This window comes from Panthera tigris, chromosome E3 (genome assembly GCF_018350195.1).
Source record: "Panthera tigris isolate Pti1 chromosome E3, P.tigris_Pti1_mat1.1, whole genome shotgun sequence".
Classification (NCBI taxonomy): Eukaryota; Metazoa; Chordata; class Mammalia; order Carnivora; family Felidae; genus Panthera; species Panthera tigris.
In genome coordinates, this window is record NC_056675.1 from 8616120 (window position 1) to 8642730 (window position 26611).

Here is a 26611-nt window from a genome sequence, read left to right on the forward strand (position 1 = left end):
GTGGTTACTGTTGCCGGATTGTGGTGGTGACACTGGGGGCAGTGTGTGGGAGGCCGTCCCTGCCGACTCAGGGGCCATGTTTTCTTGTAGCACCAATAAAATGAAGCCAGATAGCCTGTCTCGGGAGAGCAGACACCAGTCGACAGCCTCCCGACGTGGAGCTCTCTCACTCCTGCGGGCGGCCTCCCAGGCGGGCACACTTACTCGCGGGGGTGAGGTTCGGGAAGAAGGTCAGCAAGCGGGCAGATGTGAGAATAAAGCCCTACCTGTCACCCTGGGGACAGGCTCCCACCCAGAGTACGTGTGTCATCCTTGTGCCTTCGATGAAAGGCGGATGGGTGTGTGCGATGACAGTCCCCACCCTGGGTGGGGAGGGGACACAGCTGTGTGTAAGAAGGGCCGGCGAGCAGATGGCCAGCCCTGCTTCCACAGCCCTGCGTGCTCCTCGGGAGGGGACAGAGCTCGCCGACTTCAGAACTCTGTTGGCGTGAACCACACTCTCCGAAAGGAACGTGAACACACAGACTTGGCAATGACAGTGTGCGAAGGAGGCCAGTTCCACAGCTCCATCTACTAATATTTTTGGTACAAAGCGGTTGCTAAAATTAATTCCAGCCTGAAACTTGATGAATTCTCAGTCATGGAATTAACAGGTTTCGAAATGAAAAAAAAAAAAAAAAAAAAAAAATCGGCTCGATTAAAAATAAATGTTGATGCCGGAAATTTGGAGCCTGTCCCTAACAAACTACATCTGAAGTTTGTCACTTGAGAGGATTCGCTTGCCTTTTGACGTTGATGGGGAAGGTGCAGACCGATAGCCATTTGCCACCCCCCAACCCCATGATCTCTCAGGAGGAGTCAGTACTATTCTTTATGCCCACGGGCCAGCAGGCAGGCCCCGCCAAGATGCAGCCCAGCTCCCCGGGGCCCCCGAGTGGACGTGGATCGGCAGGAAGTGGCGCTCCCGCGACCACGTGTGCAGTAAAGAGCGCACAGGAGGCACAGCCTCCTTCCAGCCCGCACACCCAGTGCACCTGTCATCTTACTAGGCCTTGCTCTGAATTTACATCAAGCCAACTATTTAGGACACCCGTGTGTGTGTGTGTGTGTGTGTGTGTGTGTGTGTGTGTGTTTCATTTTGTTTTCAGTGAGGTTTCAAACTCCCTCTGCCCGTCTCTGTTCTCTGGGCCACAACGCGGAGCTGCAGGCCATTGGACAGGAGACCTCTGTGGTCTGACCCCCTTGAAAGCGTAGCCACTCCCGGGTCTGCTAGGTGAGCGTCACAAGAACAGACAAGGGCCTCGCGGTGAAGAACTAGGAGATTTGCTGGTTTAAAGATCACACGCGGGCCGTCGTGAGCCGTTCACTCTTTCTGCCCGGCCTCGGCTCTGAGTAATGGCCAGGATGTAGCACGGCCAGCCCGTTATGGTCCCCAAGCCTCCATGGTGGCCTTAGCTGCAGGGATTGAAAATTGAGTAAGCGACGCGTGTTCCTGGATACATCCACGTGGCAACAAGCTGGGCTTTACCAGTGTTTGAAAAAAAACAACCCTTACTCAGGTGTCCCTGCACCGCCAAGGCTCTGTCCTCCAGCTGTGAGACCCAGTAGCACACCCCGGGCTGCCCCGTTGGGCCTTTCTGGCAGCCGGCCGGCTTGGGGATCCAGCGGGGTGAGGTCACCCCGGGAAAGGGCAGATGTGCTGGGAGGGGGAAGCCCATTCCCCCGCTTTAAACCGCAAATGTCTTCTGATAACTAGTAAAATTGGCGAGCAGAGTGATTGAAAACATGTGAGAAGTAACTGGATCTAAGTTTCAAGTAGTACATATTTGAAAAGTTTTCCCCAATGTAAAAGTTACTCTTTAAGAGCCTTAAACTAATAAAAACAAGGAAATTCCATGTTACGGCTGCCACTCGGCCTTTCCATTTTTATTCCAGCAGTCGGATTTGACAGGTCCCACGCCGATTGGCTCCGGGACCCCCGTGAGCATTGAAAGCGCGGGGGTGGGGTCCACGAGCAGGCGTTGGCCGCAGCTGGGCTGGGCAGGTCTCCACCGCTGTTTGATGCTAGGCGAATTCCCTTCTAGTACATCCTATTTTCTCTTCTTGGGGCTGCTTCCTGTATTTACTCTATCCACTGAAGCTGATTCGGGATTAATTTAGAGACAGCTCTGGTTTCTTTCTTTTTCCTTTATCTCGTTGCAGACTTCCCTGGGCAGCTGTCTGCCCCACAGGTGTTCAGACGGGACATCTCTCACCCTTGGGGACCCTTGTCCCTTGTTCCCGTGGCTTCTTTGCGGAACTGCAGGGCCTGCTCTTACTCAGCCTCTCCTCCTTCCATTCCATCCTTCCTGTGGCCGCCAGAACGGTCTTTCTAAAGACCTGCATTGATCACTAATCGCTTCCGAGAGTCGACAACGCATTGACTCAATGCGGCGTCAGATGCACATGCGGGGCCTCGTTAGGTGCCCCCGGTCTGTTACTCGATCCACCCCCCCCTCCTTTCGTAGTGACCCAGCGAATAATGGGTGACTTTGGCACTCGAGACCCCACTGTCCTTGCCTTTTCTCAAAGCAGATCTGGCAGCAACGAGCTGAGGGTGCTCCGCCTGCCCCCGGCCGACGGAAGGGGAGACCAGCTTCACCTGCTCCACAGTCAAGACCTAATCACGGAACTTTAGAAGAGGAGGGAGCCCTCGAGTTCTTTCCCTCCGTGCCCTTGGGAGCCGGCTGTCCCCTGTCAGCCCCAAGCCTGTTGCGCCTTTGAGTTTTCTGCTGGAGTGGAAGGAGCAGATTTAGGGGCAGAAAATCGTGCCTTTAAAATCTCGATGCATGGCTGTGTGTCCTCGGTCGGGTGACCGAGGTAAGGCCACCGTGGAGGTAAGGCTGGGGCGGCCGTAATGACCGTGTTGTGGGGTCAGTGTGGCGGTTCAGACAACAAGGGATGTAGAACCTGAGTCTGTCCGCTGGAGCTGCGGCTGTTTTTCTTACCTCTGCCCACTCTAGGCCTTCTGGAAACCTCCTTCGCGCCCCCTTCCCCCTCCATGGAGTCTCTTCCCCCACCCCTCAAGGCCACCTCTTGTTGCCTCGCCTGTGACATTGTCCCAGTCCTGCCGACAGGAAGTCCCCTCCCTTCCTGTCCGCTCCCAGGTAGTCTGGATACCGGTCCTGTAGCTCTGCCGTGACAGTAGTCCGGTTGTGTCCCCGGCTCGGAAGCGGTTTGTTGCGCCTCTTGTGCCCGGTCTTTCCCACGAGGGGCTTCCTCTGACGGGTGCATCGTACGTTGACCCAGCGGCTGGGCGGGAGAGCAGCGGTTTCCTGGCGCATTCGGCCCGTGTAGTGTCCCCGGGAGCGAAGCCTTTGGTCTCTGCGGCCCTTGTTTGACATAAGTGTGCAAACGTGGTCCGGCTGTCTCTGAAACCGGTCGTCGCCTCTCTTGTGAGGGATCCCCTCGGACCTCCCCTCCCCAGTCCGGGTGTTCGCGGCGCAGCCACATGTGCTGGGCCGTTGGCTTGGTGGCTAGGCACAGCTCCTTAAGTGAAATACAGGTGTATAGAAATCCGGTGAAACCCATTAAGCAGACGCTTCGGGGCGGGAGGGTAGCCAGGAGTAAACCAGGAAATCCTCTTTTGTCTCAGCTCTTGTGGAACATCTTGATAAAGTAACTGTGTCGCTGTAGCTTCCAGAATTAGTAGAGTGTACCGAACATAATTGGTTGTTTTCGTTTGCCATCATTGGCGATCTCGATTATCGTTTCGGATCTGTGGCAATACTTCCTTTGTGCTTGCATTAGCTCGCAGCATCGGATGTGAACGCTGGCACGGAAGGACGCTGGCCCTCTGCTGAAACCTCACTGCCTGTGGCCTCCTGCCTGCGATGGAATGGCCTGGGCAGGGAAGTAACCAGAGAGTGTAACCGAGGCCGCTTGGCCCGAGCTCCTTCCTGATGCTGCCCGGGCAATGCCCCGGTGCCTGGGCCCCTGGCTGGTACTGCTGAGAGGGCCCGGTGGGGTGGGAGGTGCCCTTTTGTAGATCACCCTCTACTGGGAGCTGCCTTTTGCCGCCAAACTAGAACCCTCTGGTCCCCTTCGCCCCTCGACAAGTCACAAGGGACACAACCGATAGAGAACCAAGAACATGCGTTAGAGAAATGTCATTCCTAGGCTGAAATAAGCAGCGTCTGTGCGATTGAAAGGTGACAACACGAGGGGCGCCTGGGTGGCTCAGTCGGTTAGTCATCTGACTTCAGCTCAGGTCATGATCTCACGGTCTGTGAGTTTGAGCCCCGCATCGGGCTCTGTGCTGGCAGCTCAGAGCCTGGAGCCTGCTTCGGATTCTGTGTCTCCCTCTCTTCCTGCCCCTCCCTGCCCCTCTCTCTTTCTCTCTCTCAAAAATAAATAAACATTAAAAGAAATTAAAAAAAAAAATGACAATGCGGTGTGAGGGGTGGAAACCGGTGCCAAGAACCTGAACTTGGAGCAGTCACAGATCAGAACGCCTTGTAATTGGCATTACTTTCCTGCCTCGAGAACCTTTCCCTCGCGCCCCTGGGATGAAGAGAGGGCTGTTCGTGCCGGGTCAGAGCTGGGAGGGTATTGGGGGGCCGCGCTGGCTGAGCGAGCTGGATTTGGGTTAAGTATGAGAACCCCCTCACATAGTAGTAGTTGCTCGTAATCCTGTTTCTCAATTGTGTGTGTTCGATAGTTAGCGCCTGGTAAAGTCTGAGTTAATGCGTCCCTCCAGCTATTTTTCAGAAAGCTCCCCAGGCCAGATGGAGGGCAGCTGAGGGCGGGGGCCGTCATTTCCAGCGCCCAGAGTGGGCAGACTGGGAGCAGCCCCTCTTCCTCCCTGGGCGTCCCGTGCATCTGGCGCAGCTAGAGGTGAAACCCTCGGAGGATTGAAATGGCCCCCCTAACGTCACGCTTCCGCTGTGGGCACGGGGAGCCCGCCTGCAGCGTCACCCGTCGGTGCCCAGCACCCAGGTTTCCTGACTGCGGCCAGCAGCACCGGTGCCAGGGGAGAGCGGAGGAATCACGACGTTCACCTTCTCTGCCATGCGAGTGTCGTTCTGCGGGGCCATCTGGCTGGCAGCAGGTCTCCGCCAGTGGCAGGATGTTGTAAACCTTGCTCGCTGAACGTGGCACCGAAAGCCTCGAAAATTAACTGCAGAGATAAAATCAAAGCTGGCTCCGAGGTGACATCCCTGGGCCCGACACAGGCCGTTCCAAGGGAAGCTGGTCTGAGTCGTTGATAGATGCCTGTTACACGTTCGGTTTCCCCCAGGAGCCACTTCGGCATTCTTTTAACTTTTGCTGATAAATTCCAGGCGAAAAACATTTGGAGAGCTTTTCGGGGTTTTATTTGCTAATTAAAACGTGAGAAGGGAACACAGCTACAGGTGGAGTTCTCGTGCAAGCCACAGCTGTGATTTGGCAAAAAAAAAAACAACAACCCAACCTGACACTTTCAAAATGAAGTTATTAGCACTTCACCTATAACTGTGATAGCTTTTAACTTTCATGATCTGTCTCTTAAGCTCACCCCCCCCCCCCCCCGCCCCCGTAGCATTCAAAAAAGGGAGCTAAGTGAGGAAGTTGGAAGATACTTTACCCTTGCAGAGGAGAAAAAGAGCTCCCATTTTTGCGGAACCTTTTTAACTTACAGGAGTTTTTCTCCTCCTTCATGCCATGATGTCTTCCGACAACCCCCGTGAGCCAGGGTAGGTGGGATCTTTTACAGATGAGAAGACCAAGGCTCAGGGTGTCTTGGTGACCTAATTCTTGTAGCCAGGATGGAGCCTGGTCACCAGAAATTTTCCAGCTGCTCGCTCCCTAGACCTCATGGATGCCCCAAGGGATGGGACTATGTGGGCCAATCACCCACCGTTTGGGCGACCCGTCTTGGACCGCTTGCAAAATAATTAAGCGAAATGGACTCTCATTCTGCAAATCAAATTCAGCTGATTGCCCGCCAAGCCCAGTCATATATTCCTAATAACCCCCAAAGCGGCTCAGCCCCAGCAAGCACTGGCTGGTTGGCTCCATTCACAGCCTGTGTCTGTGCCGGCAGATGTTTGTGGCCGGGATAGCCCAAACAGAGAGAGCGAGCGAGAGCTGCAGGGCGGCGGATGGCTTTGCCGCCAAGCTCTTTCCCAGGGAAGGGGAAGGGAGCCGTTGCCAGGGTGGCTGGTGCCCTAACAAATTGATTCCTGCCAAACAATAGAAACAAATATTTTCAACAGACAGAAATTTTGGCTCCTAAAGCATTCAAATTAAGGGCTTTATTTCTGAAACAAATACTTCAGGGGAAAAGCGTTTACCAGCATAGATGAGATCGGAGCTATTCCTTCTGGCAGTGGCATCATTATTTTTTGAGATTAAAACATGCTATTCGTGTCCCTGCCTAATTTTGAGCCCGTGACCTTACCCCCTATTTGCTGGAGAATGTCAAGTGCGTTAAGCTGGGACACGGGGAAGGGGTGTCTGCATGGTTTACTGCTGAGAGCCTCAGCTTCCATGGAGATGGTCTCCCAGGTCTGGGTTCAGAACTTGGCTTGGCCCCTGATCCCTTGGTGGGGTACTTTGGGCCGATCCCCCCCCCCCCGAACAGCTTATCGTCAGTTTCATCAGTGTGTTAAGTATCAGTCTTACAACAGTTAACAGCATCACCCTCGGACCCTGGAGAGTCATTCTAGACCAGCAGTGTGTGGTAGAACTTCCTGCATTGATGGAATGGTCTTTATCTGTGTCATCAAATATAGTTGGCCACTGGCCCTTGGAGTGTGGCTACTGTAACAGAAACTGAATTTCTAATTTATCTTAAGTGGACATAGCCACATGTGGCTAGTGGCTGTCATTTGGATAGTGCAGTCTCATTCATTCTCCTCAATTAATTGGTCCCTGGGTCCAATTACTTGGTTGACGGGCCAGCCTGCTACAGATCTGCCGGCATCCTGAATGCAGCTGTGGGGGTTTCGGGGCTTCTGTTCTCTCTGACACTCGTCTCCTGTCCTGCAGCCAGAGAGCAGCGGGGCAGTTCCCTTGAACTAGACCACAGCCCCTCCGGGATCAACCTTCGTGGACGTGGACGTTTTAAAATTGTAACAAGTTCTCATTTGGTCTTAGAATACATCTCCTAATGTGCACTAAGTGTAAGGAGAACGGGAGTCACGGAGTGGAGGGAGCTATTCCCTGGGCATTTGTTAGCAAGGGGGAGTCACAGACGTGCCCTGCCTCGGTCTCCTCATCTGTGACATGGGAGTAGCAAAGCTCCTGTGACTGCTTCTCTTTCAAGTTCATCCCGAGGCCCACGGGTGTGTGTGTGTGGCCGGGGGGTGCCAATAGGTCAGACTTCATTGGCCCTCCCTGGCCCCCAGTGTGGGTCCTGCAGGGGAACACAGAGGAGGCAGAAGACCAGGTATTCAGACAAGGAGGCTCTCGCTTCTCCCCGGGAGAGAAAGCAAACGAGATAATTAGCAAGGACAAGGTGGAGGGGCTACGAGCGGAGGAAGGGTTCTCTGGGCGCCCTGGAGAAGTCCAAGGTGGGAGGGGGTCAGCACTCTGCTGTTCGGTGGAGGCTGCTGGGCAGAGTTTAGTTTTGTTTTGTGATCTAGCCAAAGAGAATGGTAAAGAAGGCTCCTTACGAAACAGACATTAATTTTTGTAGCTCAAAACTGGGCAAGTGGCAGCAATTTCCTATGGTTTGGTCAATATGTAAAGCAGGAGCCTTCTCGTCCCGGTTAAACGCGTCCTGCCCTCTCCCTGCACCGGCCCCGGGCCACGCGGACCTACTCTTTGCCACACCGGTGCTCCGATCCGTCTGTATTTCATTATGCATCACTGAGACGCCGTCTCTCACGTCTCACTGTTTAAATGAGAGTCTGGCAAGTATTATATGTAGTGCAATGCTTGTGGGATACATCTGGCATTTTTGTCTTTGCATAGTGGGTTTTCAGCAGGGTGAGGAACAACAGAAAACAAGATCTCGGTGCTCTGTTGAAATTTCTCAATCCCGAGGAATTCACAAAAGGGCTTGTATAAAAACTTTGTGCTCGTAGCCTTTGTTAGGCCCCTTTATTTATTTTTATTTTCTGAGTCGGTAACGCATTCACTTGGTTCAAAATCGCATTTCCATTTGAAGGTAGATACCGAGGGGGTGCCTGGGTGGCTCAGTCCCCTAAGCGTCCGACTCTTGATCTCAGCTCAGGTCTTGATGTCAGGGTTGTGAGTTTAAGCCCCGTGTGGGGCTCCACAGTGGGCACGGAGCCTGCTTTAACAGTAAAAATAAAAAGCATACACCGAGAAAGCTTGCCCCTGCCATCCCCAGTGGTGGAGTCATTAGATGGAACCGTGACAGGGAGGAGGTCTGTGTTGGAGTAAATCTTTTTACTTGAATTTCCTAGATCAGGAATGAATACCAAGTTGTGTCCCAGAATCGAGAACTGTTGAGTACATATTAGATGAACAATAGCATCTTTAGAGCGAGAGCAGCACGAGGAAATAATCTTCATACGAGGTGGGGTCAGCATGAATAGGGAGAGGAGAAGAGGAACTACCATTGTCATCGTCCCGGGGAATTTTATCTTATTTAATCCTCATGACAGCCCTGTGAGATGTGTATTCGTGTCCCCGGTTTAGGTTAGAGAGCCCGGCTGGTCGCAGAGCTAACAGGTCCATAGGCACACTGGTCCCCCAATACACCGCCCCGTAGGCACCTCCTCTCTGTCCCTGTCCCTGTCTCTGTCCGGGGTGCGGGGGAGCAGGACCCACTCTCATGGTGGGAAACCCGTGCTGTGAGTACATCACCTGTGCCCTGGGGACCCGGCCAGGAGGCTGCGTCCCCCTCCAAGGTGGGAGAAGACGGCTGGCTGGAATGCGCAGTGTTTTGGATTCAGCCCCCAGCGAGCTAGAAACGTGAACTGTAGGCAGTCCCTTGCCTGTTCACCTGCCCGCTTCTTTGTTCCCTGAGTTGAAGAGCCACGGGGTGTGATTAACGCAGAGAGCTCACTTCTCTGTGGCCAGCGTTTACTGAGTCCCTGCTTGGAGCTGGGCTCTGTACTGGGTGCCCTGGGAAGAGCATTCCCTCCCCCGGACCCCTCCTGGGATCTCCTTCTTGGGGGCACGTGGACACAGAGAAGGGGGCACATGTGGGCCCTTCTCATAGGCAGGGGAAGAGCCCCAGCAGCGAACCCCATATCTGCTTTGCTGCTGTCTGATTTCCCCAAAGCACTGTCAGGATGGACTTTCCCACCACTGTTTTCCGGTTCCGCATTCTTAGGAGGGGGCTCAATGAAAGTTGTTTCCTAGGCTGCTAGGAGAGCTTGCTAGGGCGGCTCCAGCAGGGAGGAGTCCCTCGTGGGCAAATGACCCTAATTCTCGTAAAATGGTGCCATTTTAGGGCTCGACCCAGGATCCTTTGAGGCTGAGCAAGAGGGGAGTGTGGGTCTCCTCCAGGCCCCCCACGCCTCCTTTCCCATCCATCTTGCCTTTAAGAAGCTGGCTCTGTCAGCTGACCCCTCCTCCTCCTCCTCCTCAGCCCCCACAGTCTCCTGAACTGTTCTCAAACATTCTCTACCATTCAAGGCCTCAGTGCTCGGGCCAGCCTTTTGCTTGCAGCCTCTCTTTCCGACTGGAAGGAAGCCTTGCAGAGTTGTTAAATTTCTGCCCCCTTCCTGTATATTTTGCTTTTTATTTTTCCTTTCCTTCTTTCTTAAGCTTACCCTTCCATTTAGCAAATATTGACTGCCTACCTGTGATGTGCCCCACTGCCATGTGAAGTGCTGGGAACTCTCCAGTGAGCAGAAGGCGAGCCCTACTGGAGCTTACAGCCCATCGGGAGACGTGCTCATCTCACACACTTGCACGCAAATGCGGCATTGCAGACCCTTTTGCAAACCAGGGTCACTGCCACGAGGCACAGTTCAGGGAGCTGGGCTCATACCTTATAGTCTCTTCCGGAGGGGGGGTGGGAGGGGCTGGGGGCTGGGGAAATGGTGTTCAATCGGAGCTCCTCTGACAGTTTGATGGAGGGGAGCAGGGATAGGTCTCCCAAGTGGAGGGAACAGCTGATGCTGAGGGTCTGAGGGAGGGAGGGGACCCAGCCCTCTGGGGACAGTAGAGGAAAGCCAGTGTGCCATGGTCTTATCCGAGGCCCCCTAGGACTGACACGCTCAGATCCCCTCTCCTGCCTCCCCGGGAGGGTGTGTGCTTGTCCTGGCCACCTTTACAGCTCCCCCCAGCTCAGAGAGGTCATTGGTGCCCCCAGGGGATAAAGGGTGCCTGAGTCTTGTGTCCGGGTGCACTCTCGCAGCTCCTGTAGGACTCCAGGATCCCTGCCTTCCTGCCTTTAGGTGTGCTGTTTTCCACCGTTCAGTGCCCCCCAGGGTCCCCGCCGGAGGTCTGTCTAACCGGCGGCACGTAGGGCTTCCCGAGCGGGAGTGCTCACCCCCGGCCCCTGGCTGCCACCGCCTGAAAGCCCCGTAGCCGCGATTCAGACTTTGGTGGGACTCTCAGTGAATCGGGGATCGTGCGCGGGGAAAGCGATGGGTGAGAACCAAGGGTCTGAAAAGGGCACCCGAGAAACACAGCCTCAGACTCGGTCCTCTGCCGAAACTTACAAAGTAAGTGAAAGCAGGGGCGTTTGCTTCAGGACTTCTGCAAGGTTCTCCTTGAAATACCGTGCATTGTCGGTGCACACACCCACGGACGGAACAAAATGCACTTCCCGCAGCTCCGCGGGGAGCACCACTCTGGGAAACGGGGGTGGGGGGGGGCAGTCAGCCGGCCTATCCGTCCACCAGAGCCTGCGTCTCATTGTAGGGAAAAACTGACATTTGGAGAGATAAATGCATACTTTTTAGCAGAAGACATTACAGTTAGGTGCTCAAATTCAAAGGGTATAAAGGGGAGAAAGTAACAGGCCCCCCTCCTCGTTCTCCTCCCCAGGATACGGGGTGGTACCCATATCTCTTCCAGAGGCGTCTTGTGTACGTATGAGCAAATGAAATGTGTGCACACGTACCTGTCCACTTACGGTGGGTGTCCTGGTCGCTGTTGGTGGACATGTCTGGGGAAGCAGCCTCCGTGCTTCTATTTGAACCCAGTTATTTCCATATTGGCGTGTTCCTCTTGTGTCCCTGCCACCCCTACCCTGGGGGGGCCTGACCAGGCTCCTGGTTCCTCTGAGCCCCTCTTCTTGGTCTCTGACAGCAACCGCCCCCCCCACCCGGGTTGTGCCAGGGACTCAGTGAGGGGAAGAGGAGGAGGGGGAGGGTAATGGGGATTGAGCCCATCCCCCCCACAGGCCCCAGCCAAGATGGGCATCTTCTGCGAAAGCTCATAGGTCTTTCTTTCTGGAACTTATATTCTCCCTTTTCTAACCCCTGCTCTCTTTTGGTTCCACTGGCCCAGGCCCTTCTGTCCTGTTGCTTTTCCGTGCCTGCCTGGTTTCCTCCGCTGGACGGTGGGCACCTGGAGGTCAGGGTCGGCTTCTGACTCATCCGTGCATTCTCTGGAGCCCCCGACCTGGTTGGAGACACTGGTGGCAGACTGAGTTCAGGCCTGAGGTCAAGTGCGTGGCTCTTATAGTACAGAAAAACTCCCCTTGATGGAGCACGTCCCATGCCCCGAATTGAACATGCTTTATCTTAATTCCCTCCAGGGAGGGAATCTCATTGGACCAAAACCACACAGGTTACAGCTGGGATGGAGCCTGGATTCCCGGCTGGGTTGCTCTGAGGCCACTGTCCGAGGAGTCTAAAGCTGTTCCGTGTAGGGGGCTGGGCGGGGGCGGCTGTTGGTGGGCTGGGGCCCTTACCCACTTCCTGTAGTTGTCCAAATGACCCTGTTGCTGGAAATGAAGCAGAAAAAGCCCCGGGACCACCCCATGCAGAGACCGGGGTTGCCTTTCCCTTTTTGTACGGGTCCTCTTGGTTTCACCGATAAAGCCATTTTGGATTCGTATGCGTGGTCTGCTGTTTGATTAGCTTGACAGGTAAACCCAAAGGAAATACCAGATGAACGAACTTTCACTTAAAGTTACAGACAGTAAGCAGAGAATACTTATTTGCCTTGTGGAGGCAGTTGGCCAGGTATGTTTTCTGGCCACCCCAAGGGTGCTGGGGGAGAGGGCTCACCTCCCTGGGCCTAGGAGGAACAGGGAGCCCAGGAGGGCCTGGCAATGGGACTTTATGAGAGGAGTCTCCCAAAAGCACTGCAGGTACCCCCCCCCCCCCCAGTTCAATACAGACAAACGGCAGGCATACCTACTTTAAATTGATTTCAAATTGATCACTGAGGTTATTAAGACCTGTTTTATTTGGGAAAATTTTCTTTTAAATAGGCTTGTGGTCACATTTTATTTCGTGTGTGTGTGTGTGTGTGTGTGTGTGTGTGTGTGTGTATTTTAAGCTTATTTATTTATTTTGAGAGAGAGAGAGAGCGGAGGGAGAGAGAGAGAATCCCAATCAGGCTTCGCACTGTCGGCACAGAGCCCAACGCGGGGCTCGAACTCACAAGCCTTTTAGATCATGTCCTGAGCCGAAGTCGGGCGCTCAACCGACCGAGCCACCCAGGCGCCCCTGTTTCTTGTGTTTGATAAATCTTTAATACTCGGTTGAGAGGCTGGAGTTCAGGCAGAGAGAAAGTTAAAAAGTTAGGCACTTTGCCCTTTGAGGATCTGTCAGAAATGGGAGGGAAAGCCTGCCAGAAGTTCTCGCCAGAGAGGAAGGCAGGACTCCAGGCGTCCACGGCTCTGCGGGAGCCTACCCGCCTTATAGCAGGGGGTGTGCCCGTGCACACGGGGCCTCAGGTTCAAACACTGGGCCTCGTCACCTCCTGGCATCGGCTGCCACACGATGACTTTGAAAGAAAACCGCAGTTTCTGCCTCCAGGTGCCTGTCCTTGTGAGACACTCACCCGGGACAATTTCCACCACTTCCAGCCTAGTTGAAAGTGCCCGGGTGTTCAGAGCCCGCCGGTTTGCCACCAGCCCTGCCAACTTCCCATGACTTTGGACTTGGGGCTGTCGGCTGTTTCCAGCGGGAGAATATTTCTAAATCGTTTTGAGGGGACGCCCTCCTCTGCCATTCCCTGGGAAAGCTCTGGCCTGGGTGAGCGGCATTTTCTGTAACTGGCCACCTCCTCCTCGTTCGTAAGCCCGGAGACTGGCCAGTGTGCGACGCGTTGTGCAAGAAACAGCTGTTGTTTTGACAAAGGACGTGCTTGCCTCAGTTTTTGAGTTACCAGAGTGAGTCAAGAGCTCATCTATTCCAGGCCTCTGCTGCTGGGCAGGGGGACACGCGGGCCATGAACATGCCTATTGTGGGCCGCACGATGTAAAATATGTTTCTAGAACAATATATGTGTGTATTTTTCACATTAGCAGGATTTAAAAAGTTAACAATACAGTGTTTCGAATTGGGTAATAATGCATGCACATGGCTAGAATAGTCAGAGGTACAATTGACCCTTGAACAATGGGGGGATTAGGGGTGCTGACCCCCGGCTGGTCAAAAATCCACATTCAACGTTTGACTCCCCCTGAACCTTAACTACTCAGAGCCTACTGTTGACTGGAAGCCTGGCCTATAACATAAATAGTCGATTAACTCGTACTTTGTATGCCCTGCGTATCATATACCATATTCCTACAATAAAGGGAAAAGAAAACATTCCGAAGAAAATCATAAGGAAGAGAAAATACATTTACGGTACTGTGCTATAAAAAACCCCCGCGTCTAAGCGGTCCATGCAGTTCAAACCCATGTTCTTCGAGGGTCGGCTGGACACTGAAGGGAAGGTTCCGCCTCCCCCCTCCCCCTCCCCCCCCCCCCCCCCCCCAGCGCCTTCTCAGAGCCAAGCAGTTACAAGTGTCTTTTGTATCATTCTGGAGACAATCAAAGCTTATGCAAGCATATGTATAGATACTCTTTTAAACAATCCTGGCATTGTTCTTGCACTTTGCTCTTTTTGCTTAAATATATCTCGAAGATCAGCCCGTCTCCTAGCACACGTAGGACTTTTTCTTACCATTGCAGAATGATCCTTGAGTGGATATGCCAACATGCTCTCGTTGGACACTGGTTGATTCCCAGGTGTGGGTTTTTGGTTTTTGTTTTCTCTTGGCGAGTTTTGAGTGCCTTTCAGGTGTGGGGACCCTCCATGCTCTTTTTTACACGTGACCAGTGACTCCGGGACTGAGGGTTCTGTCTTTTAGGCCCCCACCGCCACCTCCCGTCAACACATTAAATTCCCTTGTTAATGTGTCATTGTATTTGACACTTTGAGCATAGGCGGGCCGGGTAGATAATAAAACAGTATTTGGCTTATGTTTAATAGCCGTCTCTTCTCTGCATCGTCCCAACAAGCGTACAAAGCCTCCGTGTCCTTCTGAAGGCCTCGTGGTGGTTTTGTAAGGGGCCTGGTCAAAGATCGCGAGCCCTAAGTCTGACCAACCAGACCCCGGGGCCAGGCAAGCCCAGCCTGTCCTCCTCGGCGGTGCTGGTCGGTTTCTGTGCTGGCGGGCCGAGGCACGGTATTAAATCTGGAGACCCGCGTTCGTTTCTCATGTGGACCTGCGTATGTCTGCACGCGTGGGGAAGGGAGTGTGGCGGCCCCCAGGGGGGTCCCCGACTGCCAGCAGTACGTCACCCCAGGCTCACTGGCCCTATGGCCCCGTGACAAAGGTGGGTTCGCTGCCTTGTATCAAGGGTCCTGTCTCAGACTCAGCCCTCCTTGGTGGGGTTTTCTGATGGATGTGCCCATGGATCTCGTGGGCTGGGTCGGACTTCAGCGTGTGGGGCATGCGGGGACCCGAGGGGACCGTGCGCTCTGTCACGTCTTCCGCAGCATTGCCCCACTGTCCCCACGCTCGTCCCTCTAGGTGGGAAGGTGGGGGTCAGGGCTGGGACCGCAGTCCCCTCCGTGGCCCCCACCGTCCAGCCGTTATGGCCGATTGGGTGACAGCCCCCCCCCCCCGCCCTGGAATTTAGGTCCTCGTTGGAAGCAGTCAGTGCCCAAGTTTGCTGCATCTGCGGGCGATTAGAACAAAACATCAACTCTACTTTTTCTGTCATGTTTCAATATTGGCGTTTCTCCCCACTTCTTGAAGCCTCCTTTTATAACTTCTGCTCCTGCTGCTTAAATATAGCCGTCTAAGTCCTCCTCCTTACCAGATTGTTTATATTTTTGAAAAGCCTTCTGCTTATCTGCGATTGCTCTCTCTTCTCCGTCTCCATCCCCGCATCACCACATTCGTTTCGGTTGCTCTTTTTTCCCTGCCTTCACTCGACTGGGATGTGTTTCAAATGTGGTCTATCAAAATGTGCAGTGTTTCCCTCTTTTCTGCAGTAGCTTTGACATCTGTTCTTGAATTCTAGCCCATGTTATTCTTTTGGACTTGTTTGCTCAAGATTTGCTGTAATGCCAGAAACACGACAGGGGAGAGAGAGTGCGGTGGGGAGTGTCTCCCCCTCCCCACCCCCCACCCCCCCCCCCGTAAAAACCGTCTTATGATTTCCAAGTCGACACCACGCTGGATGTGGCTCCAGCGCCCTGTCGTCCTCTCTGGCAGTGGCCCGCCCCATACTGTACAAGTGAAGTGCCCCTCAGGAGGCCCCACCAAACTCCTCGGGTTACTTCCGCCACAAAGGGAAGCAGGTGAAACCTCATAGGGGCGGGGGTGGGGGAGGGGGAGACTCACGTGCTTCCCGGATGTCTGTGGAAGGATCTCTGTGTCTGATTTGCCTCGCTTTTCAGTCCTCAATTGGGTCCTTGCCCTGCTGGGCCCCAGGGGATGGGGCATACCACGGAGAAGCCATGCGCAACAGCCACATCGGATCCTAAGCAGAAGACGCCAGTGTGTGTCTTTAGTAACTGAGGCCGCTGGGCAAGAAAATGGGCCTCTTGGTGGCTACGGCAGCGTGTCCTTGTGCCCCTGCTGTCGGCTCGGGACACCACCCTGGGCCCATCTGCTGCAGGCTTGTTTGAAACGGATCCCGTTGGCAGCTCCTCCCAGAATTTCCGAGGCCAGGGCACCGGTTCTCTGATGCTCTGAGCGTTATTTTGTCGTGTGAGCCCAGGTCCTCTTACAGGGTACCCGGCCCTGGTGGCTCTCAGAGTTTCAATGCAAGGACGGTAGCTTGAGAATAGCTGTTGTTACCAGGTGCCCCATTCCCAAAGTTGACTGCATCCTGCAAATCATTATTCTTGGAATTTGCCCCGTAAAGGTCCCTCCTGAAAACTAGTCACAGGTTATGGGCATGATACCTCACCTCTCTGAAACCCACAATAGGTACTGTTAAATGAAAGCAGACCCAGTTATCAGCACACGAGCCCCCAGGCCCACACTGTTGAAGACAGACGAATAGCACGCCCCAGCGAGAAGCCCAGAGTAAAGCAGAGTCATCAGGGCACCACAGAGACTCGGCAGGAGGGAAAGCTTGCCGAAAACAGAAACCAGGAGCGCCTGGGTGGCTCAGTGGGTTACGCGTCCATCTCTTGATTTCGGCTCAGGTTGTGATCTCGCAGTTCATGGGTGCGAGTCCCGCGTCTGGCCCTGTGCTGACAGTGTGGAACTTGCTTGGGATTCGCACTCCTAGCCCCTCCCCAGCTCACGCTCTCTTTCTCTCTCTCCAAATAAAAATAAGTATGTTAGACGGCATCAGGGCATTGGGCTGACGCTGGCTTTAGCAAAGAAAAACGTGTCTGCGTGTTCTGTCCCCGAAGCAGTCATTTGTGAGGTGCGTGTGGACCCAGGGCACATCGAGCCGGGGGAGCGTGGTGTTCCGGGACGTGCGCACGGGGCGATGGCAACTGCCCGAGTGCGCCCACTCCCCTCTGCGGCCCCAGCCCCTCCTCTGCCCAGGAGGTGGTAACGCCCAGAGCCACGGGGGGCCTCTCCCGGGTTCTGGTCAAATGCAGATACGATCCCCTCTGGTACGAAGCAGCAGTGACAACCTTGTCTTCCTTTGTGTCTCTCTCGACAGAGGGAACTCGATGCCACCGCAACAGTACTGGCGAACCGACAAGATGAAAGCGAGCAGTCCAGAAAGCGGCTTATCGAGCAGAGCCGAGAGTTCAAGAAGAACACTCCAGAGGTGAGGCCGCAGGACCGTCCAGGTGTCTTTGAGAGGGGTCTCCCTGCCCTCGGACATATTCAGAAGCTGTGTTTGTAAGCATTTCGCCCCCAGCAGACTGCGTGCCTCGCGGCGGGCCGGGGGCCCTCGGGCGTCGGTCGGTTGTCGGAACGCAGGGGAGCGCGAGCTCATTCCAGATGCGCCTGCTGACCCACTTGGGTGTGCGAGAGCACGTGGCCGGCTGCGTGGCCCATTCGGGGCTCCGGCCCCCACGCTCCGTGCCCACGCCTGTTAGCACGTGACCCCGAGTCCTTGCGGGAGCCCCGAGCACGAGGGCGTAGCGGGAGGGGGTGCAGGGGGTCCTCAGAGGGCCCCTTCCCTGATTCCCTGTCTGAGGCTGCACACTTCTGAGGACGCGATGTGCCGATCCTTCTTGTCGAACAGACATTTAGTCCGGTAGGGCCTGTTAAACGCCTCTGTTTCCTGAAATACGCTTTAAAGGGCACTGGAAATGTGCTCCTCGTGGGCTCCTCTTTTTTTCTTGTAAGTACACGTTTGAAAGGCCGTGTTCAGAGGGCCTCAGGCGGCATTTTCCCAGTCTGTTTTCGAGGCCCCTGGTTCCCCCGGTCCCTGTCCAAGGGTTTGTAAGAAACGAAAAGCAAGGAGGGTTTTAGAGACCATTGGACAGACGTGGGAATTGCTTTCCGGGAGCTTCTGCCAGGCTGGCCCACGATGGTTCTCGGGCCGCGGGCTCTCGCCCCAGCCTCCTGCACCCTCCCGTCAGGCGAGAGCGGACTGCCCACGCTCTTCCGTGCAGGACAAAGGATCAGGTCTGGAAGGAAAGCTGCTTTCTGGGAGGCATGCCCCAGACTTTGATAATATTCCTGAAAAATGATGCGTGATTGGAACTTTCAAGGGCAGACCCGTGTCGAGTGTACCGTCTAGCTTGCTGCTTGAGGGGGTGTGCTATTGTGAGTCATTTTGGGAAACAAATCATTAACCCTCTGTTTTCAGAATAAATATTTGAGGAGAAAACACGATAGCCCAGCGGGAAGAAAGGGGGCTTTAGGGGCAGACCCACCTAAGGGCTTTAAGTTTTAGATGCACTGCTTGCCCTCACCCCCTCCCTTAAACGTGGATCTTCCCGTCCTATCCAAGCACAGGTGCACATTGTAGAGATTCGGGCCTGGTTACCGCCTTCCATGTGGTATCGGGGATCCGCTCTGCTCTGTGTTGAGTAAAGACAGGATCCAGGACGGCCTTCCTCTAATTACTTTCCTTCTCTAAGGCCACTTCAGAGCAGGCCTTCCTGGAGGGTCTCACTGTGGGGTTTCCCGAGCTCTCATCCTTGTCCTTGACTCCTGTTTTCCCCTGGCCGGCGCCCTTCACATCTGTCCCTCGAGCCACCCTTCGTACCGTTCCCGTAGTGAGCCGTCATCCTCTGCCCTGTGTTCTTACTGCCCTTCCCTTGGTGACCATTTTCCTTGGAAAATCTAAAACAGAAGGTCAAGGTCATCCTTCCGAGGCAGCAGACAATTCAGTAAACATAATCTGTCCCATGGTCGGTACTATGAAGAGCAGCAGAGACCCGGATTCCTGGATGTTCCGAGTCCCAGGCTCCCGTCAGCTGTGGGGGCGGGGGCCCGCCGAGGGGGTGCGTTCCCCTCCGGCCACTGAGGGTACGGCCCCTCCCCTGACATGGAAATGGGAGACCAGCTCACACAGCTTGAAGAGCCCTCCCCCTCCGAAACACGTAGCACTTTATCTCCTAATCTCAGTCACTGGAAGAGGCTTGGGGGAGAAGCAGTGTGGTTCATAAATGCCATTTGGAGCATTTCTTTCCAGAGCACAGTTTTAGACCCTGTCTTCCGTGGAGAAGAGGGGCCCAGAAACACCTGGAAGGGGACGGAAGGTTTCTGTGCTGCTCGCTCCTGGCCTCTGCCAGCTGGTCCAGGCTAGTGCTCACTCAGGCTACTCTTGCTGCAATGAGGAGAGTCTCGCTGCAACAGGAATTTTCAGGAAGCCGGGAAGGGTGACGCCCCCTGCGGCTCCCGCCCCTTCCCTCGGCTCTTTCTATCCCAGGACCGTCCACGACATCTGTGTGGGGTCCCTGTGGGAACCCTGAGGCGAGAACCGATAGGGGAGATAGGTTCACTGATGCCACCAGCCGGCCAGAATCCCGTGTAAATAGTGAAGCCACGTGAGGCCAGCACGGGGGTGGGGGCGTAGCTATAGCCAAGTCCTCCGGGGTTCGTGGAGGGGGAGGGTACACGCGTGTGGGGGTCTGGTGGCACGTGTCGGGACTCTAGTGAGTGCGGGGCCTGGGGTCCACAGGGGATATCGGATTGTCTGTTTGGGGTCACAGTGCAGAGGGGCCCCCCACGGTTTTCCAACATCGGTCCCCTCTTGTGACTACACTGCTGGACGGATCGTTCAGCAACGGAGGGAATCAATTCACACTTAACCGTCGAGGAAACTCTTTGAGAGATTGGACATAAAAGTGAAGGTTGCTTAGAACTTGTTCTCAGGGGTTAAAAAAAAAAAAAAAAATTGGCTCATTGGCCGGAGAGGTGTCTTCCTTAGGGGGACACAGACCAGGATCTCCACACCTCAGAAAGTTGGCCGAGTGAGGACGAGGCCCTCGTTCCAGGGCGGGTGGCCAGCGCTGTGACTGGTTTGCACCTGGTGTGCTGATTGCTGATGAGCACGCGGGAGTCCCCCCTCTGTGTTCTGGGGAAGAAGATAATGCGCTCCTAGCGTCCGTCGAATGTTCAGTGAATCTACTGTGCAGGACGAGGGCACCAGAGAAAAGTCAGAGGCGAGCGTGCTGGTCTCCCAACAGGGAGTTTCTGTTTTCCAACCTGGCCCTGCCCACGGGTAGCTGGGGAAGCTCAAGTCCAGAGGGAAAGGGGGGCTGTGCGGGAGGCCTCAGAGCCAGCGGGCAGGTCCTTCCACACGGGATGAGCCCCGGGAGCACAGAGTGGCAGGTGCCGCGGTGGCCAGAGCCCTGGAGGTTTTTCGTGGATGGTGCATTTTTTCTTTTAAGTTTCCATTTTGTGTCATTAGATTAATCCCTTCACGGTCAGTTGATATTACCGCTTACATCTTTTTAACCCCCAAATTGTGGTCAATTTGAAGATGGTTGCAATTACTCCAAAAAAAAGTGGTAGACATTGTTCTGATTCAAAACAAACAAACAGAAAAAGCCCCTTTCGAAGAAAAATGGTTTTTAATTTTAATTTTGGAATGAAACATCCCTTCCCTATTGGATTAATAATTGATTAGGTGAACATAAAAGACTGGGGGGATATTTCTATATCCTGTCACTTTCCGTGTCACCTCCGGTGGCTCACTGCCTCGTGGCACTGGTGAATTACTTCACCTCCCAGAGCCTCAGCGTTGTCACCTGTCAAAAGTGTGATGATAGGGCCCAGCTCACAGGGGTTGCTGTGTGTGTGTGTGTGTGTGTGTGTGTGTGTGTGTGTGTATGCATGCATATGTTGTGTATTTGTGTGTGTGTGTGTGAGCGTGTGGAGGGCTCCACACAAGCCTGGAACCTCGAGTCCAGGGCGTGTTTGTTACCAGTATGAGCTTGGGACATAGAGTACGGAGCACATTAGATGTAGTTGATATCTGCTTCTCAAAGCCAGCTCAGGGAACTTAAAAAAAAAAAAAAAAAAGACACAACAAGGGGGCTCCTGGGGGGCTCAGTCTGTTGAGCATCCGCCTCTTGATTTCAGCCCAGGTCATGATCTCACAGTTCATGGGATTGAGCCCTGAGTGGGGCTCTGTGCTGACAGCATGGAGCCTGCTTGGGATGCTCTCTCCCTCTCTCTCTGCCCCTCCCCTGCTCGTGTGAGCATTTTCTCTCTCTTTCTCTGTGTCTCTCTAAATAAATAAATAAACATTAAAAAAAGAACCCACAACAAATGCAGGTAGTTTCAGCTCGTAGTATTTCAGAAGTTGGTTTGTGGTGACAGGTAATCATTTTGCAAATATTTTTGGAACACCTTCCATGTGCCAGATGGTTCCGCCCTGAGGATACAACCCTATCCTTGTTCTTAAAGAGTTCCTTATCTTTCTTACCAGCAAGTTGAACATCTTGATCTGGCATGTTAAGTGCTAAGATGTTATAATTGGAATCTTCTGAATGTAGACTTCCCCCCCAGAAACACTCTTCTATCCGTGGTAAAGGTCTCAGCCCCATGTGCCTCAGTAACCCTTGTTGTGGGTCAACAGGGCCCCTGTTGGGCCTTGGTTCTCAGTCTCTGAAACACCGGTGGGTGTTAAGGACCTCCTTCCTCCCCTGAGAAATGCACGCGCTTGCATAGTTTCTCCTGGACCCGCTGGAGCTCACCCGGAAGCCCCTGGCCTAGAACACAGTCCCCGAGATGCACATCTGCAGCCTCAGTGTGCCACATCTGGAGGGCACTGGGGGTAGGGGTGGGAGACAGGAGGAGGGTGGTGAAGGGGGAGGTTAGGCTGGTGGCAGTATGTGCCAGGAAGGGCGGTGGTGGCTTTCTCGAAGATTGTATGCCACAAAGTGCTCGCCTTCTGCTTTGCTCTTGCCCTGATCGGAGATCCCAGGTACAGGCCGGGATGACCTTTGAGGCCTCGGATGGCATTCGCGTCAGTGAAGCCGACTGCGGACTGGGTCAGCAGGGACGTGGAAGCACGTGGGCACTGCCCACAACTGGCCCCGGGAGGCCGGGCCCGCTCCACACTCCTGGAAACAGAGTCATTTCTGGAAAGTCTGGGACAGCGCTAGGGTTTCACGATTCCACTCAGGGATTCCTTTTTCTTGTTCTCCCATCAGTTAAGTTTTCCACTACTTGGCCAGGCGGTGACGTGAGCCCAGGCGGTGTGGCCACTGAGTCCGTGCTCTTGACTGCCGGGCTCTGAGGCTGAGTGAGGCGCAGGCCCTTCCAGGGAGGTCCCAGGGCGCCTGCAGGGGGACAGCAGGCCCAGCTCACCGCCATGCTATTTGGATGGAACGCTCGACTCTCAGAAGAAAGGTCCTCAGTGTCAGACTCGATTCCACAAAGAGCATGGGCTTTGTTTTGTTCTGTTCCTGCTGTTTTCAGTGAGGGAGGAACCATCCTTCGTGGGGGGCGGGGAGGGGAAGCAGGGAGCAGGGGCGCAGCAAATTCATCACAGAACCACCCTCAGAACTCACTTCTGCCCTGTCTGTGTCCAGCTGCTACCCCGGAGTCGGTCTTAGGCACTTGTCTGCCCAACTTGGCCAGGTTGGTTCACGTTTCCTATAAAAGGGGCCATGTCAACTGGGGCTGCCGTTTAGGGACTCTTGATGGTCATTTTTGTCCCGACGTACTTGTACCTCGACATGTCTTGCCCTCGAGAGCGTTAATCGTCGTGAAACCCGGCCCACGGCGGTCATCGTCGGGGTCGTAGTTTTCCGCGTCCCTCCTGCCCGAGTGCCATGGCGTGTCTTCTCCTGTCACGGCCCTGACTGTCGTGGGCACAGCTGCCTGGGGTCAACACCGGGACTGACCGCCCCTCCCTCACTCGCCATCCACGCTGGAAGGTGGCCCTGGGCCCGATGCCAGCCGCACACCCGGCTCCCTGACAGGGAACATTCTCTTCAAGGCTGACCTGACCGCCTGCTCGCTGGCATTCATTTCCTGAGTGGCAGAATCTCGGTTCGCCCCTTCTTGGTTCGCTGCTCTGAATTTTTCAGTCTTGGGAAACTGTTACCAAAAGTCAGGAGTCATCTTGGGGTACCACCTGGAAAGGAAACTCGTGCTGTCCCTCCGTACAACCGTAACTAGGGCTGTGGATCCCTTCCCACCTCCGGCAGGGGGGACCCAGGGGGGCCCAGGAGGGGAAACCTTCTTCAGGAAAGCCACAGCCATCTAGTTGTTGATCAGGACGCACCCTCGGGATGAAATGAGAAAGCGTGTGCCCCAGCGTCGTGTCCCTCACACGCAGGTCACCCAGTCCCCTGTTGCCGAGGTGAGGACGACACTGCCAACTCTGTGAGTCCTTCCGTGCTCCCCGTGAGAGGAGGAGCCAGCAGGCCGGGGGATGGGGGGAGTAATATATAGTCGTGGCCCAGGCCCAAATGCATTTAGTCACTGCCTCTACAGCCTTTATATAGACACTGCAGGGAGTGACTCAGCCTGGAAAAAGAGAGTCACTTAAAAATAAAGTTGCAACTCAAATGGACACGTCCTGCACGGGCCGCCTGGAGCCCGCGTGGCCGGGTCTCGGTGAGCAGCGGGGGCGTCCGTGCCCTGCGTGGTGCTGGAGGGGTGCTGGGCGCTTCCGGCATCACTTACTGCATCGTGGAGTCGGGGTGGGGGTGGGGGGCTCACACGTGACCCCCTGTGCCTCTTAAACTCTAAAGCGGTGCGGAGACGTTATTAGCAGCTACTGGGAACGTTTGTGTTGAGTAGCGAGCGAATTCTCCACTCTTCGTCTTCTACAAACGGACGGAGTCCGGAGGCCGTGCGGCTCTTCAGTGACCACTCAGCTTTTGTTTCGTGCTTCTGTCCTCGTAAGAATCTACAACCGATGCACGCAAAACGCCTGAAACACTGGCATACGTTTCCTCGTCTCGTCGGACGTGGGAGCGGTGGGTTTATTGAAGACCCACAGTGCCGATTGACAGACTGGTTTTCACAGAGCTGGGCGGACCAGATATGCCCCTCAGTGATGGGGGAGGAGGCTTACAAGCCTAGCAGGCCAGGGAGGCAGGCTGGGCACCAGCTGGACAACCCCCGCCGCCGACACACTTCTCATGTTGGGGGTCCAGGAACCTGCAGCAGCTCTGGTAGAATGACTCTCTCCTGCTTCTTTTTTTTTTTTTTCTTAAGTAGGCTTCATGCCTGGCACAGAACCCAATGTGGGGCTTGAACTCACGACTGTGAATTGCAGACCTGAGTTGAGATCAAGAGTTGGACACTTAACTGACTAAGCCACCTAGGCGCCCCTCTCTCACTTTTTTTTTTTTTAGTATTTATTTATTTATTTATTTTTTTGGAGAGAGAGACAGAGACAGAGTGCGGGGGGCGGGGCGGGGGTGCAGAGAGAGGGGGAGACAGAGCGCAAGCAGGGAAGGGGCAGAGAGAGAGGGAGACACAGAATCGGAAGCAGGCTCCAGGCTCTGAGCTGTCAGCACAGAGCCCGACGCTGGGCTCAAACCTCCCCAGCCATGAGATCATGACCTGAGCCGAAGTCGGAAGCTTAATTGACTGAGCCACCCAGGCCCCGCCTCCCGCCCCACTTCTGATGGGCAAGGCCTTTGTTTTGAGCCATGCACTTTGGATACAATGAGCACTTGATGACGACCATAGCACGAAAAAGCCTTACCATATTTATAGCATTTGCTTCGGAAATCTTTCCTTTACAAAAGAGAATTCTTAAAAATGCAAATTACCCTGCAAGATTCATTTCTCAGACAGGCAGCTAGTAAAATTTTATTTGATGCTTCAGTTTTATTATTATTTTTTTGTGTATAGAACTTTTTAAAAAAGGAATTCAAGAAACGCCTTTCCTTGGCAGTTCTTCAAAATGTTAAACATAGCGTCACCCTGCGACCCACCCTTTCTACCTCTAGGTGTGTGTATATATTCAAAAGAATGGAGAACAGGTCCACCCAAAAACTTGCACACGAATGCTCACAGCAGCATAATTCAAAAGAGCCAAAAAGTAGCAGCAACCCCAATGTCCCCCGAGGGATGAGTTGATAAACAAAGTGTGGCCTGTCCATACAAAGGAACGTTATTCAGCTGTCAACAGGGATGAAGCAGTGACATCTGCTCCAAGAGGGATGAACTTGGAAAACATTACACAGAGTAAAAGAAGCCAGACACGAAATGCCTCCTGATCCCGTGTCTATAAAATGTCAAGAAGAGGCAAAGCCAAAGAGGCAGAAAGTGGAGAAGTGGCCCGGGGGGGGGGGGGGGGAGGGTGTGTGTGTGACTAATAACACAAGGTTTCTTTCTGGGATGGTGGAAATGTTCGGGCATTGGCTAGTGGTAGCAGTGGCACAACTTTGGGACAATGTCAGACACGACTGAACTGCACACGTTAAAAGGGTAAACTTTTCTCTCAATTTAACTTTGTTTTGTTAATGCCGCTCTTTGTGGGGGTAGGAAATTATTCATTTGTTCTCTCTGATACTCCATAGAAACCCTCCCCCCCCCCCCCCCCCGAAGTATCGGGTGAATTTTTCCTTTCGACGGTAACGACTTGGTTCCTAAAGGGCCACTCCAGTATCTGGCAAAATGATAAAGCTCAAATAATAAACTTGGACGTTTAATCATTCTAGAATCACCCACCGTTAAGGTATCATAAGACTTTAACTAGGAAAAGTTTAAAGATTAAAAGTGAGATTTTTAACTGTTACCAATTAAACTCTTTAAGCCAGTGTATCAACCCAAGAGGTTATTTCCTCGTTTCTTTGGGGTCCCTCAGAGAGAAAACCTGCCCTCGAGCTAGATGGAGTAACGCAGCCCCGGTCAGTAAATGGCTGGTGGCTCTATTTCCTCCCTGTGTCCCTGCCAGATCCTGCAGCAGACCCCAAGCCACTGGGGAGGCCCGGAGCAGAGGAGTTAGCTTGAGCACAGACCGTTTGAGAGAGAATCCAGTGCTAGCTAGCTCCATTGCTCATTTGCATGTTGATCTCAGTAGCGTCGGGACAGAAACTTCAGCTTCTTCTTCTGCAGAAATATAGCATGCATCCTTCAAGGGGTCATGTGAGAAGTGTGTGAGATTCCTTGAAGGTAAATGTCCAGCCCCACACCAGGAGTGGAGCAGATATTCAGGTCAGGTGATCTTGACCAAGGTCACTGAGCATTCTGAGATTCGGACCCATATATATATATGGAACTAATCAGGTCCCGGTTACTAGGTAGGTGAAATGAATTCAGGTAAACAGAGCATATAGTAGGTGCTCAGTAAACATTTCTGTGCTGTGTTCTTTTCTCCCTCGCTCCCTTCTACAAGTAGTTCTGAGCCCTTGCCAGGAGCCAGGGGCAATCTGAGGTTCAGGGAGACAGCAGGCACTGAGAGAAGGTTCCAGCTCTCCTAGGGGGCAGGCAGACAGTGGCCAAGTAAACGCAGCAAGCACCTGGCACGCAGGGTACCTAAAGGTGGTGGTCAGAACTGAAACAGGACACTAAGGTAGCAGGTGAGTATGGATGGGGTGAGGGTTCTTCAGAGAGTTCAGGCAGCTTTTTGGATCAAAGATGGACAATGGCCCTTTGTATCTCCCCACAGAGGATGAACTTGGGCAAGTTGTTAGTGGTGGTGGTGGGGGGGGGGGGTGTCTCTCAAGTTCCTTTTAGGTCAAAGCCTGGTCATCTTTGTTTATTCCTGATACTCACTTACTTTCCAACCACAGATTCGGTCCCTCTAATTTCTGAAACCAGGATGCTGTTCACTTTGGACATTAGAAAGTTCGGTCAATGGACCTCTGAGTATGAGGGTTACCTTATTTTGTTCAGTCGCCTTTGGCCCAGAAAAGTGACTTCTTAGGTAATCAGTGAAGAATTAATCTCTGAGTTTGATGTGTTGGT

The 26611-nt window shown here is 53.8% G+C and overlaps 1 protein-coding gene across 6 annotated transcripts in view; it reads left to right on the forward strand.

The window, feature by feature from the left end:
- The window catches only part of CUX1 (cut like homeobox 1), a 365770-nt gene that overhangs the window by 61831 nt on the left and 277328 nt on the right, over positions 1-26611 (forward strand). For all 6 annotated transcript variants that reach the window (XM_042970907.1, XM_042970910.1, XM_042970909.1 and 3 more), the window contains one exon: positions 16980-17090. In XM_042970907.1, the coding sequence (XP_042826841.1) occupies positions 16980-17090 (111 nt within the window). The remainder of the gene's footprint in view (positions 1-16979; positions 17091-26611) is intronic.